At 45.9% G+C, this 20,371-nt stretch overlaps 1 protein-coding gene across 3 annotated transcripts in view; it reads left to right on the forward strand.

Moving 5' to 3' along the window:
- The window catches only part of TNFSF13 (TNF superfamily member 13), a 642,202-nt gene that overhangs the window by 600,682 nt on the left and 21,149 nt on the right, over positions 1-20,371 (forward strand). For all 3 annotated transcript variants that reach the window (XM_069646232.1, XM_069646230.1, XM_069646229.1), the window contains one exon: positions 5,593-5,640. In XM_069646232.1, the coding sequence (XP_069502333.1) occupies positions 5,593-5,640 (48 nt within the window). The remainder of the gene's footprint in view (positions 1-5,592; positions 5,641-20,371) is intronic.

Here is a 20,371-nt window from a genome sequence, read left to right on the forward strand (position 1 = left end):
GCGTACAAAAACATGGACAGATACAACGCGCCGAAGAGGGGGCGTGGTCTCGTCTTATAGTTGCGGCCGCCATCTTGGGTGAGGACTAGACCGGGGGCCATAACCTCCAGGTCCTCCACAAGCTCCACGGGCGAAGTCTGACAGTTGGAGGGAGCCGCCGGCCCTGCAACTATTCCCAAGCCCACGCTGCACACAGATCAATCTTAATGCATCCGTGCATCTCGGGACGATGAAAAATATGCTACTATTTGCACCGGTAAGCACACCGGATCTCCTGCCCCTGGACCACATCCTTCTATCTGGTTGCCTGCTGATTCTTGCCTCCCTTGTCTCACAGCCTGACTGCAAATGGTATCAATGCAAGTTATGTCACTGCTCTCGAGACCTCTCCTTCCTGAGGGCTACAAAATCCTCTCCAAACCCAGACCCAACAGGACTGGAGGTGGAGTGGCCCTGATCTTCCCTGAGTGGGTCCCTGCTTCCATCATTCCTACTCAATCCTACTCCTCTTTTGAATGCCTCACTTGTAGGCTGGGGGTCTCCCCCACTTTCTATCTCACCCTCACCACTATCTACAGACCTCCTGGACCTATCTTCCTCTTCCTCTGAATGGGCCGCCCCTGCTTCATCTCTTTCAATCTCTTCTTCCAAACACCTCCTCCTTAGTGACTTCAACATTCACCTCAACTCTCCTGATTCATCCACCGCTCAGCTCCAGGTCCTCTGTGTCCCTCTCATTATTCTTCCTTCCGGTCAGACTCACTCTGCTGGCCACACTCTTGATGCTCTCATCTCTGGTGACATCCCTATCTCTAACCCCTCTCTCATGGTCTGACCACTCCCTCCTTTCCTCCTACATGGGCCACTCGGCCCTCTATCCATGCTACCCCCTGCACTGCCAGTCTCCTTCACTTTCATTCGTCCAATGAAGCCTGTGTCAGTTGTTGCATTTGCCTCCACCTTCATCCCCCCTGCCACCGCCACTCCTGACTCTCCCTCTGACTCTAATCTGCATCTTGCCATCTCCAGCACTCTCGACATCCTTGCCCTGCCATGAGGATCCGTCTAAAACCTGCCACCAAGAACAACAGCTGGTACGACTCAGATCTAGCATCTTTGAAACGAAAGTGCAGAGTTGTTGAATGGAGGTGGCAGACTTGGTCTCATCTTCTGATAAACTGGCCTGCCGCCTGCTCCAAAGGAAATATCGCTTCTCTACCCACTCCAAAAAGCAGGCCTACATCCAAGCCCGCATCACTAGAGCTTCTAACAACATGGCCGAATTTTTCAAAATCTGCAAGGTACTTGCCAATCCACTTGCAGTCTCCACCTCTCTCCTTCCTACCCAGGCCCTCTGCACTGCCTTGGCTTCTAACTTCACATCCAAAACTCAGGAAATCCTGTCCTCACTCTCCTCCAACCCCATCTCCACTCCCACTCGTACTATCCTGCCTCCCTTGACCCCCCTCCTTCAACCCTCTCCTACCTCCTACCGATAATACCGGATAAGGTTTCTAAATTGTTCCGCTCTATGAAGGCCTCCTCCACACAGGTGCTCCCCTGCTCCTCCAGAGCCTTGCTCGCTCTGGCCCTTGCTGACTACTGTAACCACTCCTTCAACTCTGACTCTTTCCCTCTATCCCTCTGTCCCTCAAGCAATCCCTTGTGCACCCTCTCTTAAAATAAACACCTGCTGACTATCGCCCAATCTCTATTACCCCTCTCCCTGGGTAAACTCTTGGAAAACATTGGTCCTCCCCCAACTGACCACACTGATCTTGTTGGCTGCCTTCATGACTACCAATCTGGATTCTGGGCATCCTGAACACCCGTGAAGTCATGCTCGCAAATCCCAACTCCAACTCTCCTGCTGTTCTCTTCTTCTCAATCGCTCTTCTGCCTCTGACACGGCCAACCATTCCATCCTCATAAAGCGACTCCTTCACACCCTTGGCATCACTGGCCAGGCACAGGACTGGCTGACCTCTTTCATCACTAACCGCACTTCCCAGCTGCAATTGGGCCCTTTCTCCTCCTCCACCACCCTCTCTACCTGTGGTGTCCCCAAGGGCTCTATCCTATCGCCCTGACTCTTCAATATCTATCTCGCCCCTCTTGCTCATCTGACCTCCTCCTTCTATCCCCATTTACAGTGTTATGCCAATGAAACACAGTTTTCCTTCAAAACTCCCTCTACCTCCCCCTCTTCCTCCTCTCTCATCCCCGACTGTCTGTCCACCATTCAGGCATGATTTTCAGTGAACGATCTCTGTCTCAATGCCAGTAAGACAGAGATCCTCCTCATCTGGACACCTGTACCCTCTTTTCCTCCTACCATTTAGCCACCCTCTTTGGGCCCTCTACCCCACCATCCTGTGAGGCCAAAAACCTCGGGGTCATCTTCGACTCTGCTCTCTCTTTCACCCCTCACATCATGAACCTTACCAAAAAGTCCAACTTCCAGCTCCACCTCCTCAGAGGCATTCCTCCTGTCTATCCTTCACCCAGAATTCAATATCTCCAGAGCTCTGGTCCTTTCCAGGCTTGGCTACTACAACAGTCTTTTTCTCAATCTCAATCTCCTCTCCTCTCTTTGTCCCCTCCAGCTAAATAAGAATAAGGCTGCAAGACTTATCCTTGATCTCAATCCCAGGGACTGTATCTCTCTATCCCTAAAATCTCTCCACTGGCTCCCGGTGGCTGCAGGGATCAAATTCCAGAACCTCTGCATCGTCACAAGGCCTTCTGGGGCTTGAGACCATGCTATCTTTCACTTTTCCACCCTAAACACTCCCCTGCTAGAGCCATACACTCCTCTAATTTCAACCTTCTGACTGTCAAACATTTCTCTAAGCAGAGAATGGGGGCAGGGGGTAATCTCTCCGTGGCTGGTGCCTCCCTGCCCCGCTCAGATTTGAACTGGACCTCCTCAAGTTTCCAGAAACTGCTGAAAACTGTGCTCTTCTCTAACTCTTTCCCTTGTCCCTTTCCTTGCTAATCACCCCATCGCCGCTGTGACCAGTGGCCCTTCTGCCCAGTCATTACCAGCACCCCTCCCTCTGCATTGCCCTGTGGGCCCCTGCCGGGTGGCTCCACATTCCACCCTTGAGAGTCGCCTGTACTAGCAGTTAGCCTGAGGTGCCCCTCCTGGCTCCCCTTAGCACTTTCTTCTTGGGCCCTCCTCCAGGACTTGTCCACTCCTGTACTCCCCCTATTCATCCCCCCTCCCCTACACTTATCATCAATGCACTTGCACGGTCGAATGCCACAAGGCCTAGTAGGACCACGACTTTATATATATATATATATATATATATATATATATATATATATATATATATATATATATATATATATATATATATATATATATATATTAATGTTGCTTTTTTGCTTCTTGCCACTGTGATTATTTCCCCTGTTCCCTTCCCATTTGCCTTGTGGCGCTTTGAAACACAATTCTGTTGTATAAACCGCCTTACAAATGATCAATAAATAAAATAAATAAAAGGATTGACAGGATGTGCCTTAAAGCCCTTGTGAAGTGTCCCAAGAACACTTCACAAGACAGCTTCCCTGTCATCGCAGTAAAACACTGGGACAATCTATGGCCAGCGCTAAGAGCTGAGCAATTATATTGGGCTTTCCGCGGTTGTAAACCTGGCTTTTCACACAGGCATCTATGTGAAACCTAGCCCATGAACACTCCCTGCCTCTTACATCATCACTTACTATGACCGTATATAAAAGGACTTGCTTGCATAATTCTACTGTAACTAGTGCCTTGATGCATAAGGGTGTAGAGCGATGCTATTAATTGTATATAAATAAAAATGTAAATGTTGGCTTGTTCAAAATCTTAAATCTCCGAAAGTTCTGCACCAATTGCTTTGAAATTTTGACACATCGTTGCATTCGAATAGGCGCGTGTTTTTATATACCTACTATACATAGATGTCACATCTGTGACAGGTATAAAAATGCTTTTTCAGAAAAACAGTGCCATCTGTTGGACGTAAAAGCAACACACGCTATACAAACATTTTACTGCGAAATAGCGCCATCTGTTGGATGTAAAAGCAACACACGCTATTTTACGATTCCATTTCAATGTTTCCAATTTAGAATGGCTCAAATACATGCCGAGGAAGCAGCAGAGCAACATGCAGCCAGACTTTAGGATGCACGTTCGCAAGCACGGCGATCACGTTCTGCAGCTTCAGATCTGCTTCATTCTCAACAGAATGAACGCGACAGGCTGGGAGTGGCTGAAAGACCTTCACGTTCTGCAGCTCCAGATCTGCTTCGTTCTCAACAGAATGAACGCGACAGGCTGAGAGTGGCTGAAAGACGTCAATGAGAAACAACAGATCAGCGTCAAACACGACTCTGTGCTCAGCAATCACTCAATTACAATAGCCTTGCATTCCGGTACAACCCAGCTGATGATTATAGTTTGAGCCGGCATGTTCTCATCGGCACCATGACTGAAGTGTGTTCTTATTGCAAGGCTCTGAAATTTTATGGAGAAACGAAAGGAATGTGTTGTGCTGCCGGGAAAATTAAACTGGCTCAACTTGGAGAACCGCCAGAGCCATTAAAAACTACCCACAAGCATTGTCAAATTAAACATATTAGAAACGTGCGCTTTCTCTTTTCTTTCTTTTCCATTTAACCAGACTGAGCCCCAGCAATGTGTGGCCGGGAACAGCTAGTGTAAAAATAAATAAATAAACACCCCAGTAAAATGCATTCTTACTGAATCTGGTTTGCCTAGCATTGGTAGTGCACTTAAATTGCATTGCATGCTTACTTATTGGAAACTTCTAAATAGTCCAGAAAGCTCTTTGACATATGTGGCCGATAGAACCGGGGGTTTGGCTGTCGCCTGCCTTTACTCCCTAATGAATGAGGAACAAAGGTGGTGCTCTCTATTTGGTTTTGACCCAAGAGGCTTATCTTATCAGCAATTTAGGGGCAGGGTTAAAAGCGGCTGCTACGCTTCTGACCATGAGCAGACCATAGTAGACCTCGCCTCTAAATCTCACAGCGACGAATACTTACTCCAATTCAGGGCGCGTGTGGGGCATCCTCGATACTTAATTGACTATCCGAATAATGCAATAGCCAACACATATCTACAAATCAAGTTTAACTTGGTTCCGACTCTTGAGGTAGGAGGTACTAGGATGGGGCTGGACAAAAATCAGAGATGTTGTAGGCTATGTGACAATAAGTGCATTGAGACTAGCAAACATCTGCTGCTATATTGTGAAAGACTAGACATGATGATGCTTGGGGCCACTGGGATCAGTTTGCCGGGGCCGGTTAGTATTGAAAACATATGGGAGGAGTTTTATTTTAAGGTGGTAGTAATATCACCTTGATAATCACTTGGTAAAAATGTGGAATGATGTTAAAACTGTTTTAGTGATTGTTACTTATTGATTGCGATGTTTGTTAATTATTTTTATTGTATTTTATATACATATATATTTGTTTATAAAGCCTAGTTGACTGTTTTATACTAAATAATAAATAAAAAAAAAGATTGTAGTCACACTTCACGCTCAGTATCTTTCTGTGTTTCAGAGAAACGGTCTGTTGTCCATCTGGTTCCTGCCTCTCTCTCTTCCAGCGGTAAGTCGTGCTTGAAGAACTCCTAGTAGTCACTGAGCCTCTCGTTGCATGCCTCTCTCCAGCACCAGGTATTTGGCCTCTCGTTGCATGCCTCTGTCCTACACCAGTTATTTGACTTCTCGTTGCATGCCTCTGTCCTGCAGCAGTTATTTGGCCTCTCATTGCATGCCTCTCTCCAGCACCAGGTATTTGGCCTCTTGTTGCATGCCTCTGTCCTGCACCAGTTATTTGACTTCTCGTTGCATGCCTCTGTCCTGCACCAGTTATTTGGCCTCTCGTTGCATGCTCCTGTCCTGCACCAGTTATTTGGCCTCTCGTTGCATGCCTCTATCCTGCACCAGCTATTTGGCCTCTCGTTGCATGACTCTGTCTTGCACCAGTTGTTTAGCCTCTTGTTGCATGCCTCTGTCCTCCACCAGTTACTTGGCCTCTCGTTGCATGCCTCTATCCTGCACCAGCTATTTGGCCTCTCGTTGCATAACTCTGTCTTGCACCAGTTATTTGGCCTATTGTTGCATGCCTCTGTCCTGCACCAGTTATTTGGCCTCTCATTGCATGCCTCTGTCCTCCACCAGTTATTTGACTTCTCGTTGCATGCCTCTGTCCTGCACCAGTTATTTGGCCTCTCGTTCCATGCCTCTCTCCAGCACCAGGTATTTGGCCTCTCGTTGCATCCCTCTGTCCTGCACCTGTTATTTGACTTCTCGTTGCATGCCTCTGTCCTGCACCAGTTATTTGGCCTCTCGTTGCATGCCTGTGTCCTGCACCAGTTATTTGGCCTCTCATTGCATGCCTCTGTCCTCCACCAGTTATTTGGCCACTCGTTGCATGCCTCCGTCCTGCACCAGTTACTTGGCCTCTCGTTGCATGCCTCTGTCTTGCACCAGATGTTTAGCCTCTCATTGCATGCCTCTGCCTGCACCAGTTATTTGGCCTCTCGTTGCATACTTCTGTCCTGTGCTGGTAAGTTGGCCTTTTCTTACCCTTCTCTCTCCTCAGTTGGTTATTTGTTCTCTGGTGCTCTTTTCTCGGCTGATCATTGCATGCAGTTCTGCTTAGTCGGCTGTCAGAAGACCACGTGGCCGGGTGAGGCAGAGGAGTAGCCAAATACTTTGACACATGCTCAGGCCTAACAGGCTATAAAGAGGTGTCCATTGACCTCATTGTCTCACCGGTGGGTAGCACGGGTCGAGCCCAAAGCTTATGCTGAGGTACATGATGTGTTGTTCATGGAAGGTATGATCATACAAAAAGCAATAATTTAAAAAGAACAAATCATGCAAGGACCAAATCCAGTACATAACGTTTGATGAAAATGTATAAAGTTATAACACAGCAAATAAATTACAATGAAAAAGGAACAAGAATATGTGTGAGGTGTGTGAGGTTTGAAAACAAAGGGTAACACATATGTGTGCAAACAAAAGATCCAAAAAGCTATTTGTAGCCCGTAGAAAAACATGTGGGGTAAAAGTGAAGAAAATACAGTCACACAATCACATGTTGGAAAACACAATACTTTATTGAGTAATGTGAAAAACAAATGTCAGTGGTGTTGTTAAATAAATGTCCTTTGTGGTAAAGATGCAGTGTATTTACAAATTCGCATGGAATTGTATTTTAACATTAACATGCCCCGGTATTGTGCAATAAGGAGTAGGAGTCCATTTTATGTACTTCGGATCATCACTAAAGTCATGCTTCACATAACGCTGGCGCTGGTAGGGAGGGAAGGCGACCCGTGTAGTGGTCCGACAGCAGCACACACCCAGAAACTGAAGACAAGAAATAAAGTACTCAGACACAATAAAGAGGCTACACATAGGTTTGGATTGAATAAGACTGCAACATTATGTATTGCTAAGTGGGCCAAATGCTCAGGAAAATCCCCTTCTTGATCAGCCCAAGGCCTGAGCTTGGGCTTGCCTTAGCTCGGGCTGGTGGGCTGTTGCCAGCCATGTCTGCCCTCCTGAGAATGCCATATTATTGGCACCATTCCTGGACTTGGCCTCTATAAGGCATACTAAATCCCTCATCAAATCCCTACAACGGAACCGCTGCCGCTTTTTAATCATGGTATCTTTTTGTTTTGTTTAATTATTGAATTTGGTTACGTCAAGCAACCTTTACAAATGACGATTTCACAATTGCCAAGAAATAACAGATGACATATTCATTTCAATGAAAGGATAAAAGATGAAAATCGCAACATAATAAAAGAAAATAGACATTAACATTACTTTAGAGGAGCAGACGTACATATCCGCAGGAGATCCTACCCCCCACCTCCCTTGCATTGGAATTATGAGACCGTGCCCTGTCTAATACCAGATATTGCACCAACACCGCAGTGAGTATATGGAAGATACTATCCATTAAGATGACCATATCGAATGTACCCTCAAGTTGATGACAGCCTACAGGAGGAACTCCCTGAAGGAATACGAGAAAGAGCTAAGAAAAAGGACTAATGACGGCATAAGAAGGCGTGCATGACATCCAGAAATTCTGAATGAACACGATGTATGGATTGTAGAGGAAAAATGACGAAGTAAAGGATCAAGTGAACCTTAAAGTGTAAAAGAAGAAGATTACACTGTAAAAGGTGCTGCAGAAATCAGAAGTATAAAGAATGTACACACGTTGAAATGCAAGTTAGACCAAGTCATCGTATAGGTTAGCTATAAGTGGTGAATAGAATGCAGGCAGAGCCGCCATTGTACAGATACCGGACATTGGCATCATGATATAAATTATAAGCCAAAGAATCATGAAGAGAAAATGGAAGGCTGTGTCGCAGTAGAATAGCAGGTTATTGGAGCTGCGTTGGGAAGCTGTCTGGCCTGAAGTCAAGAACTGAGACGCCGAGGTCAGCTATCTACGCTGAAGAGGAACGTGTGTGTGGAGGATGAATCCTCTCATGTTGAGGTGCAAGAAAGAACACAATGGTTGCCAAGTCTTAATTCATTTAAAACGTTTAAAAGCTTGTGGAATTAACAGAATTGTGGTCTTCTGTCACGTGATTTGAGGATGAAAATAGGGCTTGAACTTGGAGTTCCTGACACGAAAACGAGTGCCCTCACTCCCGTTGCATTCCCAGGATAAGTATACTCTGCAAGGCCAAGTACAAAGAAGAATTTCATGGCAGAAGGCATGGTAGTGGAGAGATGTTGGGCTAATTGAGTGGTAGGGCAGCCTCATGTCCTATCTACTAGCACCTCGGTCTTGGCTCACGTGCTGCCAATTGAACTGAATGTTGCAGACATGGCACAAGCATGACAAACCAATAGTGTTAGGCCATTTAACAAAGGACCTTATAGCTTGAGAACCAATGAAACACTGTGTAACTGAGTTTTTTTTCTTAAAAGACACGTATGAAGAGGTAGGCATAAATTGTCCACCTGATATCGGACAGCCAATAACAAACCTAGCTGCTATATGATTGTATATCTAGACGTGTTCCTTAACCAATCCCAACCCTTGATAGGTTTTTCACTATTGCCATGTAGCATGATGTCATTCTAACGCATAAAGAAGTATATAATTGGATTTTTTGCGGAAATTGCTGAGATTGAGCGAACATCCCTTAATGTTCGTTGTAAAGTCCCTGTTTTAGATAATTGCTAATAAAACAGCAACTTGCTATCTTCTTGAGTTTGTCTGGTTATTTAGACTCAGAATTACTCAGGTGTAATCCTATCCAATAATAGATCCATGTTCAAGAGCCATAAGCTCATTACAAAAAGACTCCATACTTAGAGGATCACCATGAACACAATCAATATAATGTTTTACATAATCATAAATATCAACAGTTATTGCAACCCTTCCTCTACTTTTTTCGATTAGAAAAGCTGCACATTTTTCACAGCCATACGGCCTCAGAAGTGGGATAGCCACAAAAAAGACGCTTCCAGAAGCTTTCACAGTCTAAATTACCAACCACATTTGAAAGTGCAAACTGTGTTGTGCAATTAAAGCAGGACAACAGAATGCCACATGTTTTAAAGTTTCTTCAACAGTCACATCACCACCTGCAGAAAGCTGGATCAGGGGATATCAACATCCTCCGTAATACATTACCGATTGTTAGGAAGAATTCTCATAAATGTGCTAATTCCTCTCTACCTTAGAGACCCCCCAGCTCTTTTTCTGATTTTGGGATTTTGTACTTTTAATTCTGTTTGTTTAGTGTGTTTGTTTCTTTGATTATGGGGTTTTAGATAACTCCATAGGCATCATCCTTTCATGTGTGTTACACAGCACCTTCAGTGCAGTGACACAGGGATGCCTTTCTAGACTTCCAAAAGGTTTAAATACCTTCTCTGGGATCAACTACTGTTTCCCAGAGAATGCAAAGTTAAATTGACTTTACTAGTCTTTTAAAATTCCTAGACACAGCACACACCATCTTACAATGGAGTACTGGGGGGGTTACCTAGCATCCCCTGTGTCTAGAAACTCATGTAGCACTCAAATGCAACCCTTTCCTATCGAAATGGCTGGTGGCAGTGGTTTTATAATGAACTACCATGATTTGTCCCAACCGCGAACACAAGTAGCTAAAAATCGCGGGAGCCATGTTTTTCAAGATGGCGCCTTAAGCCCTTTGTTTAAAAGCGTCCCTGTCTTTTTTTTCGCTTTTTCTTTTTGGAAAGGTCCTTCTAGTGTTTGTCTCTGCGCACCAAACTAGGTTTGGTCCCTTTGTTTCCATGCCTTTGGTGGGCTTCAGGACTGAAGACCGCCTCTGGCGTCTGAGTGTCTGGGGTGTGTAGGCAGTGAGGGACCCAAATGCACTCTGGCGTGATTGGCTGGCTGACTGTCCGGCAAGGGCATCCACCCTGCTGGGTAAGTGACAGCTAGGCTTCAATGAAAGGGAGAAAACTGTTTAAAGGCTAGTCTCTTGGCTTGGAAGGCAGAGTCGACCACTGGAACGAAAGAACCAAAGACGAACTGGAAGAGGATGGCTGCTGCAACACCTGGACCATTGGTTTGCCTGGTGAAGCCCTGCTGTAGTGCTGAATTGCCAAGTTTATCTGGACAGAGAAGCCCCTTCAAGGACGACTTCTTCCTTTGAGTTGGTGGGACCAATCATCTCGTAAGCCACCTGGATACCATTCTTGGAGCTGATTAGGATTAACCCAGGGGAAGGACACCAGCTTGTGTGCTTGGCTACAGCTACTCGAACCGAAGATCTTCCATTTTGCCAGCTTGTTCGACCCGTCCAAGCGCAGTGCAGGAGCCCCCCGATGTCCTCCCTCTTGTCCCCACGACTGAGGCTCAGGAACAGTAAGATCTGCAGGAACTGCCAGGAACCCACATCTTCAGCTGCATCTTTTCTTTATATTAAGGTACTGTGCCAACCCGATTGAGAGAACTTACCTCTCGGCGGTGAAAGTTCGTGAAACTTTCCCAACTTGCAGGCCTAATCAGCTTGTGACCCAACATATGATTCTTTTTCGTACAAACTACTTCTGAGAACTTTGGCCGTTTACTACAAGAACTGCTCTTTCCTATCCAAGACACTAGTCCATTGACTTTGGCCTAGGCCTATTGGACTGAATCGAGTCCTCTAGTGAACTAAAACTATTTGCACTGCCTAAAAAAGTATGTGCGATCTATTTTATTAACTTGTGCCTTTGTGCTACTATTTAAGTGAACGAAATGCCATATTGCTCCTATTTCAGGGGAGCCTAATTTACTCAGAAACGTATTGGTTTGGTACTGAAGTGTATTTGTGTATGATATTAAGTTGCCTCCTTCTAGTGAATGTTTTCTAAATGACTGTGTAATAAATTAGTAAGTGTTTTACCAAGAAACCTTGAGAGTAAGTGTCTACTTGAACCACTGTGATTGTGAGACCTCTGTGTCTTTTACTGCTCACATTCCCTCTTGAGATACGCCTGGCTTCTCAGCTCGCTACCAAAAACTGTGTAGTACAGACTTATACCAAAGGTTGGTTTTACTTACACCTGTAGTCCTAATTGTATGTGGTGGTCCCAGAGGGTACTGCATGCAATTCTGCCTAACACCCATTATAAAATCCATAAATTTACTTCTGCCACGAGGGTCAGGGGAAATACACAAACATGCAACCATTTCACATAATTGCTTGTGTTATAGTGCAAGGTGAGGGAGAGAGCGATAAGCTGCATCTAATGTTACCGTCCAATCATGTTTATAAAGTGCATTGTCCACATGGTTCGAGTTATCAACAAGTTCGGCTATCCCCGAACCTGCACCACTGCCTCTGGAGATGCTTGTTGACCGACTGCTGACCCAACCGCCTGGTTCTTGACCCCTTCAGGCACTGGCAGCCTGCCACTAGGTGTCCCTCGCCACAGTTTCTTGTACCTGTTCGGTGCCCTGTAGCTGTCCCGGGCAGGATGCTCAAGGAGGTTGCAGACTTACCCCACTGATGATGCGGGATGTAGGTGTGATGCAGTCACCATGCCGGCATCCCCTGCAACCTAAGCAGTGAAGGAGGTGGTTGCCCACTTCCCCCTTGGGCTATCTACCACCACCACACACACAAATGCCCCCTTGGTTTCCATGGGCACTCTGTGGACGGAAGGCGAAAGTGGTCGGTCGGAGGAGGAGACCATACCGAGGGTCTTGGGTCAATCAACAAACGAATGGTGAGTATACTAAGGGGAATGACATGATATAGAGAGTAGTGCCTGAGAAACCTGACCCAAGGGGGTCTAGAAGAAGTAATCTCATACTCCAGTGGGAATCACTGGGCTATGTGTGAACAGGTTTACATAAGGAGACGAGATAAACTCTGTGACAGAGCATTTGAATCGAGGCAAATAGAAAATGGTGATCACAGGGTATTTTTAGTGCATGTGTAAAGTCGACTAGTCTGTTTGCGTATTTGTGCTGAGTTAAAGTGTTGAATAAGTGATGAAAGTGTGTAGAAATTGAAACGAGGTTAAGGAGCTAGAAGGACTGTGTAGGGAAGTGGTTGGTACCAATCCAGAGATAGACAGAGATTATTGAAAAAATAGAGGTTTGAGCGGCGGTTGTTGGAGCGCGCTCATATTTATTGTTTTCAAAGTATTGACAATTAGCAAAAGTATTTTATAAACTCTGGTAAGTATTGACAGTCAATTGAGACTCGTCACAATAGGAGACACTCCTCTGATGCATTTATGTAAGACACTGCCAAAGCACATTCCCAAGCACAAACAGTATAGTGCAGAATGGGTGAAAGGCACAACAGATAAGATGTTCATGCCGTGGCCTCAAGGTCGATCACTGTCAAAAGCGGTATTGCAACACATGACCACATACTTGCACGCTGCATACACGGGGAAGAAATTGGAGAAAAGATTATTGATCCTAGAGCTTTGGAAGATGTACCAGGAAGAAAGGGAAGATCCGCCGCCTGAAGAGTGGATGCTTAGCCAGTGTAAGGAGGAAGGGGTGGAGTCCTCAGCTCCCCTTAAATCGCCTGAAATGAAAGGCGATAGTGCGGAAGAAGTAAGGTTGTATCTTTTAAAGGAACTGAAAGCAGCGACAGGGTATAGTAACCTGACATACGAACCACCCGCTTATAGCAGTGACAATAGTCCCGAGGAGAGTAAGAGAAAAGAGGAGATCTTTGAGATCATACAAAATAAGGAAGAGAAGAGTGAGCGATCAAATGTATCGACGGAGTTAGAATGAAAAATTAAAAGATGGAAAGGGGAGAAGGATAAAGCTGACGAGGTAACGCTCGTGCAGAACGAATGGATGAGAGGACAGATATTACTCAAGCTAGATGGGAAAAGCATTGAGGAATTAAGGCTAAGAGAAGATAAGGACGAACAGGATAGAAAAGGCAGGGAACGAGAAAAGAGGTTGAAGGAAGATGAGCATAAAATAAAGATCAGAGAGCGATGGGAACAAATGTATCAAGCAGAGCAAGAGAAGAAAGAGGAGCGGGCAGAGGAGCAAATAAAGTATGACAATAGGCAGAGAGAAAAAGAAGATAGGGATAGAAAAGAAAGGAAAAGAGATGAGGAGGAAGCGCAGGAATGAAGGGACAAGAGACGAAGAGAAGAGGATGAAAGGAGAGCAGCAGAGAAGAGAGAAGAAAGAAGGCAAGAGGAGGAGAGAACTAGAAGGGAGGCGAGAAAGCAAAGAGAATTAAATGAATATTTAGAACGAAGGAGGAGACAGCAGGATCTTGATATTAGCCTTATTCGCAAGGAGCCAGTAGGGCCAAGCCCAGCAAAACTATGGGACAAGGCCTATCAAGAATAAAAGGAAGGTAGCAAATCGGGAAGCCGAGGGAAGGGGCATCAATCCCTAGTATTTCAATCACAAGACGAAGAAGAAAATCTGTTTAGCCTCGAGCACAGAGCCCTATCCTTCAGCAGACTGAACTTAGATAAGGGAGATGGGGATGAGAGTCACACTAGTTGGAGATTAGACATGTCAGGTGAGGAGAGAGAATCCTTACTTGGGGAAGCGAGAGGGAGCGCGTGTTCCCCCGAGGGAAGCCTGCAGGCAGACAGGGAAGAAAGATGGTCCGATCTAGACCACACTAAGGATAGGACTCCATATCCCATAGCATATCTGGAGCGTCCCAGAGGACTATTGTGTAGTGAGAAGGGAGAATCACCACCATATGTGAGCAGGTTAAGGTCATTACCGACAAGGAGATGGACAGGGACAATTGTCCCAGCCATGGACAGGCAGACGATGGGAGCCGACTGCAGATTAGGGTTTACGCAGTTTCCCTTATTGGAAAAAGGGGGAGCAAAACGGCAGGATATTCCATGGCAATAGATGGATAAGTATATTTTAAGGTGCAAAGTCCTGAGTTTGACGTCGGGTGCTGGGAAATGGATTTATGAATTAGAGAAAATGACAGGAGGAAACACATTGGCCATAGGAGACATTAAGGGTCTCTTGGCAGCTATTCTTGGGGAAAGAGCGGATGACATATGGAGGAGAGAAAGCTATAAGGGTGACAGCACATAACACAGCACACGATGGAGTGCCTTTTAATATTGCAGAGCAGATGTTTGGAGGGCTCTCAGGGTGCAGTATCCTGACACATCAGATATGGGTGCAATCATGACACGTAAAATGAAGGAAGAGGAAGACCCTACATTCAGGACATTCAAGAGCATTAGCAACTTGAAACGAGGGAGCCCTCAGGAAAAACTGTGGCATTATTTTACCACATTTTAAGTCAGGAGTTATCCGAGCAAGTACAGAGGCAAATGAAGAAGCAAGTGGGAATAGAAGCAAAGCAGTAGGCTGAAATATAGTTGACTATAGTGCATCACTGTTGGCTATTACAGGAGAAAAATAAGAGGAAAGATGAGGCTAGGAAAATTGAGGAAGCCAAGTTAGATCAGAAAAAAATTCAAAATTTGCCATATAAGGGGTGGTATTGACAAGTGGAGAGGTACTGGGAATGCAGCAAGCAGTGGGTACATTGCAGGTGAATAATCAGCGCCCGATGGACCAAGGAGGGAATGGGTTCATGCCACGAGGCAGAGGGTTGGGCTATAGAGGAAAGGGTGGATTCCAAAACATCAAGGTGGGTTTCAAAATGTGCAGAATGAGAATCAGAATGCGCAAGGAGGATTCGACCAAGGGGGAACTAGTCAGACAGCCTCCCCCGGTATGTTGGACTTGTGGGATGACAGGGCACATTACACGCATATGTGGGAGCCAAGGGAATGTACAGAATGGCCAATTTTCAAGACGGGACAGCTTAACCTCCACCATATAGCGCACCAACTAGGGTAGGGTTTGCCCAAGATCAGAATGTGTATCAGACACAAGCGCCGCAAATGCAACAGACAGAGCAACCACAGCTAGTGCAAATGAATCCACTGCAAGGGCAGTCGTAACACGCCCCCATGCAGACACAACAGTATGCAAACACGGGACAATTACTGACAAATAGAATAAGAGGTGCCATTGTGGTAGGACGAAATCCTTTCACAGGTACAGGGATATGCATGGACAGCTCACAGGATGACTTGATGTGTTCAGTACTATCAGTGACACCAGACCCCCAAGAGAAACCAAGGGTTGATGTGACGATAGGGGCCAAATCTTTTTTCTTTTCGAGTAGACACTGGGGCTACTCGTTCATGTATACGAGAGGGAAAATATCCAATGTCAGAAATTGCCATGAATGCTCAACGGTTCTCTGGAGCTACGAGTCGAGTTCCTTTAACTGATGAATTACCAGTCTTTATAGGAAAATGTGACATGTCTGTTCCATTGTTGTATTCACAACAGATACCAGTTAACATATTGGGAAGAGATTTGATGACAAAGATTAACATGATGATTTCATTTACTGACAAAGGAATAGTGCATTCCACTCCCGTAATACACTACTTAAATGTCAGCGAATTTATACTTGCGTTCACAGGGCAAGTGGCTGTGTGAGGCGTACCAGTAGAGCCAGAGGTTTTTCTTAATAAGGTGAGCATTCTACTGACATGGCTACATGGCTTAGTGGGAAAAACTGTGAGGATGCCTGACAAATACGTGTTCAGACCACAGATACCTATGGACGAAGAGGGGGGACAGACTATCCCTCTACAGCAGTGGTCTTCAAACTTTTTTGGCCGGGGCCCCCCTGAGCAAAATTTGGGCAGGTCGGGACCCCCCAGAAATGCAAAATGGACAGTATGTATTGCGCACCATCACCTGCTCCCATCACAGTCGCTGGGCTCCCTCATCCCACTCCTACCCAGTCCCTGGTCTCACCCCACCCCATCACACACCCTGGGCTCTCCCCACTCTGCTCCCACCACTAGGCCATGGATCCCGCCCATTGTGCTCTCACCATAGTCCCTGGATTTCCCCCATCCCGTTCCCAACACAGTCTGAGGGCCAGTGGCGGCTGGTGTTTTTTTTTAAGTGGAGGGGCATAACTATTTCCCCCAAAAATGCCATAGCGACCGAGCATAGTGAGGGAGGCCGAACCAATAAAGGGGAGTTCGGGGGGTTTCCCCCTGTGAATTTTTTTAAATAATGTTAAATAATGGGTTAAAATGTTGCATTGTAGAGCATACTTTTAACCAAAAAATGGGTAAATAGCCAAACAGTTTGCAATTGGTGCTAGGGGGACGAGGGGGCAGGCATGACATTTTTTTATTGGACATCTATGATAGATGTCCAGTAAAAAGATACCATCCCTGTCCCCTGGGCCCCACTGGGCCTAACACAATCAACATGATTATGTGTGTATGCAAGGCGCTGCACATTCATACAGCAATCACTCTATCATTCATACGAGCATCCATCACCATACACTCACTCATTCATAACATAAGCATAAATGTACCTTCTGCATTGGCCTGCGTGTGGGTGCTGAAACACCCTGCTCAGGCTGCTCTGTCCGTATGCGCGAGAAGGCGCAGGAGCTCCCCCTCGGACATACAGACATGCAGTGCCCCAGCCAGCATTTCCAATGAGCTATGCAATGCTGGCGAAGCAAAACGCCCCAGCACTTGCATGGCTCAGTGAGCATGTGCGGCTGGGGAACTAAACTGTCAAAGGGAAACAGTGTTTCCCTTTGACAGTTCAACCAGCCCAGGAGCACGCCATCAGCTGGAATAAGCAGCTGAGGGAGTGCTCACTGTTTCACTGGGCTGGCTCCTTAGCTCTTCCATAATGTGTGAGGGGCCACTGGGTGGGCGCCCCCTCGACATTATGGATGAGCCACCAGGCTCGTACTGGCCTATAGGGCAATGCCTGTACCAAAAATGTAAAATGCTAGTGTGGGCCAGTCAAAATGGGCTACCATTTTGGCCAATGTTGGCCAGTTTGATGAGTTACTTAACTATGCAGTTAGTAATTTTGACCATTTTGCTGAATATATCACAATTTACTTACATTTTAACACAAAGCACCCACTTGGGTACTATTGAAACAGTGAGCCTCATTACAACCCTGGCGCTAGCTGTGCCGGTAAAATCGGCACAGCTGCCGCCGGAGTTGCATCCGGGTCCGGCACCCGCAAATGGGCAATTACTGGGTCATGCCGAGTTAGACGGACCTGATAATTGCCCTTTCGCGGGTGCCGGTACCGGTAGATCCCCATTCCCATTGAGCCCAATGGAAATGGGGAGCTCGGATACACTGGCACTGTTAATAACTGTGCCGGTGCATCCGACGAGCTGTGCGCGTGGGTGCCGCACAGCCTGCAAGGTCAGACCTGGCGGACTGTCAGGCACCCGCGAGCACAACTTGTACTATGGCGGTACGGTAGCAACGGTGCTGGTACTTACCATTGTTACCGTACCGCCATAGTTGTAATGAGGCCCAGTCCGTGACTAAAGGAATGAATATCCATTTACAACTGTGTGCCACTTTTTCATTGTTGCCTGAGACAGTTTCATGCTTCAGCCCGACCATGTGAGCCACCCCTGCCCATTACTTCCAATCTAAAAAAAAAAAAAAGAAATTATTTCATGTTGCGCTCTCAGGGTCCCCTAGGGATGCACCCAGGGACCCCTGGGGGGTCACGCCCCACAGTTTGAATACCACTGCTCTACAGTTGGAAGCAGCCATAGTACGAAGGGAAATGGCGATGCTCGAAAGAACGGATGATGAGGGTAGACCGTGGAGGACAGTAATTGCTCTCAAAGAAAGGAAGATTTTGACTGACATTACTGATGATGACATGTTTAGAGAAGACCCAACAGATGATGAAGTAGTGTTCTATATGAGCATCACATATTGGATAAGAATAGAGAAAAGTGAAATCCCACACACCGAATGGTAATAATGGGCACCATCCAGCATTTTTTGAGGAATACTTGGAAAAGGTGCACAGCGTCCTGTGGACTACAGGCCCTTATGACGTACGATTGTTAAAGGGAATAGGGGAAGTCAAAATAAAGCAAATGAGAACGCCTCTTACACCTCCACCGAGGAGTAGAAGGGATGCCCAGAGTACAGCTAAACTGTTAGGTGATTAACTGCATAATTATTTGACATGTATGACCTCTAACATCTCTCTCATTTCAGATCAACTCAAGCGTCAGAGGGGTCAGTCTCAGAAACAGATGAGGACCATTCAGCAACCAAATCATGCAAACTATTATCAGTAGCTAAATTATTTGTTGGTGACACTGTGCTAATTAAAAACTGCACCCGAAAGTGGCACGAGCCACGTTTCCATGGCCCCTTTGTCATTGAAAATATAGTTCCCTCAGCATTAAAAGTCCAAGGCAGACAAACTTGGCTTCATTTGTTTGTTTGTTTTTTTTTTTATTTGAAGCGTGCACCAGACCCAAGGGTATCAGGGCGCGAGGACAAAGGATACTTTAAGCTTACATAATTACAATGTGAGATACAATAGTACAGGGAGAGTTATCGACAGTGAGAGTTTCGCCAGGGAAACTTTCATCTTACAGAGTTACATGTATGATGTCAAATTAATGGTACATGTTATCTTACAGAGTTACACAAATGCAAAACAAAGTACAGTGTAGGTTGCAGGTCAAAAAGTGGCTCAAACAGCTGGATCAGGATGCCCATTTATCCAGGCAGGTTAGTAGGAATGCAGCTAGTGGACAAGAGTTACAGCTATAGGGGCCTCATTACGAACCGTGCGGAATGGGTTAACGGGTTCCGCTAATGGATGCGGACCCGTTAACACCATTCCGCACGATTACGAGGTCCCCTCGCGGGACTCGGTAAGGACGCCTGGTAAAACCAGGCGTCCTTACCGGGTCCCGCGAGGGGACCAGGGAGCTAACAACGGGCCGGTCGTAATCGGCCCGTTGTTAGCTCCCTCTCCCATTCCCATTGGGGAAGGTCCGGGTTCCCAGAGGGAGGAATTACAGGGCCCTCCGAACTCGGAATGGCCCAGTAATTCCCCATTCAGGGAACCCATACCCGGTTTTGGTGGCAGCCATGCTGCCAATAGCGGCATGGCTACCGCCAAACCCGTAATGAGGCCCAAGGTGAAAAGCTAGATAGTCTCTGCGACGTAAGGAGTGCAAGGATTAGCGAGTCATGCTAAAGCTAAGGATCATTTTCTTTAAGCCAGTTGATGATATTTAATCTGAAATGTTGGTAGGTTTGGTTGTGCGATTTGAGTGATATTAAACAATATAAAGGTGAGACCGTACCTCCCACCGTTGCCGATCCGGAAGCAAGGCAAGAAGAAGAATTTGAGCATGTGCAGACTCAATCAATGACGAAGAAGAAGGTTAATAAAGCGACCAGTGAATAAATGCAGATTTTGCATATGGACTAGGGCTTGGTCAGACACTCCTTGTAGATATTATAGCAGGAGTGCAAACCCTTGCTGAGAGCCTTAGGAATCTTGGAAAAATGAACTTTAGAAAAATATTGATGTATCACAAATATGCCTGAACACGATTTGCAGTTAAAAGATTGGACACAAGAGCAATATCCAGTTTCTCACCGAGTATCTATTTGGTTAGCCTTATGGGTTTCACTGACGGAGATGTGCACAGACTGGTATTTGCTGTTTTTGTGTTTATCCTTCAGCTTATCCTGCTCTTGTCAGAAGAGACATTGATATTCTCACTTTTTTACAGGATCCTAAGAATGGCACTGTAATCAGACGACTGCTCATAGCAATAATAGAGGAGATATTATAATTGCAGGAGTAAAAAGTGTTTTTTCATTAAATGATCGTAGTAAGAATAAGGAATGTTGAAACTAGTACAGTTTTAGAGAATGAGCAAGTCTGAGAGGTGGATGCACATGGTATAAAGCCCCGGGA

The sequence above is a fragment of the Ambystoma mexicanum genome, chromosome 1p, assembly GCF_040938575.1.
Source record: "Ambystoma mexicanum isolate Mex_15411 chromosome 1p, UKY_AmexF1_1, whole genome shotgun sequence".
Taxonomy (NCBI): Eukaryota; Metazoa; Chordata; class Amphibia; order Caudata; family Ambystomatidae; genus Ambystoma; species Ambystoma mexicanum.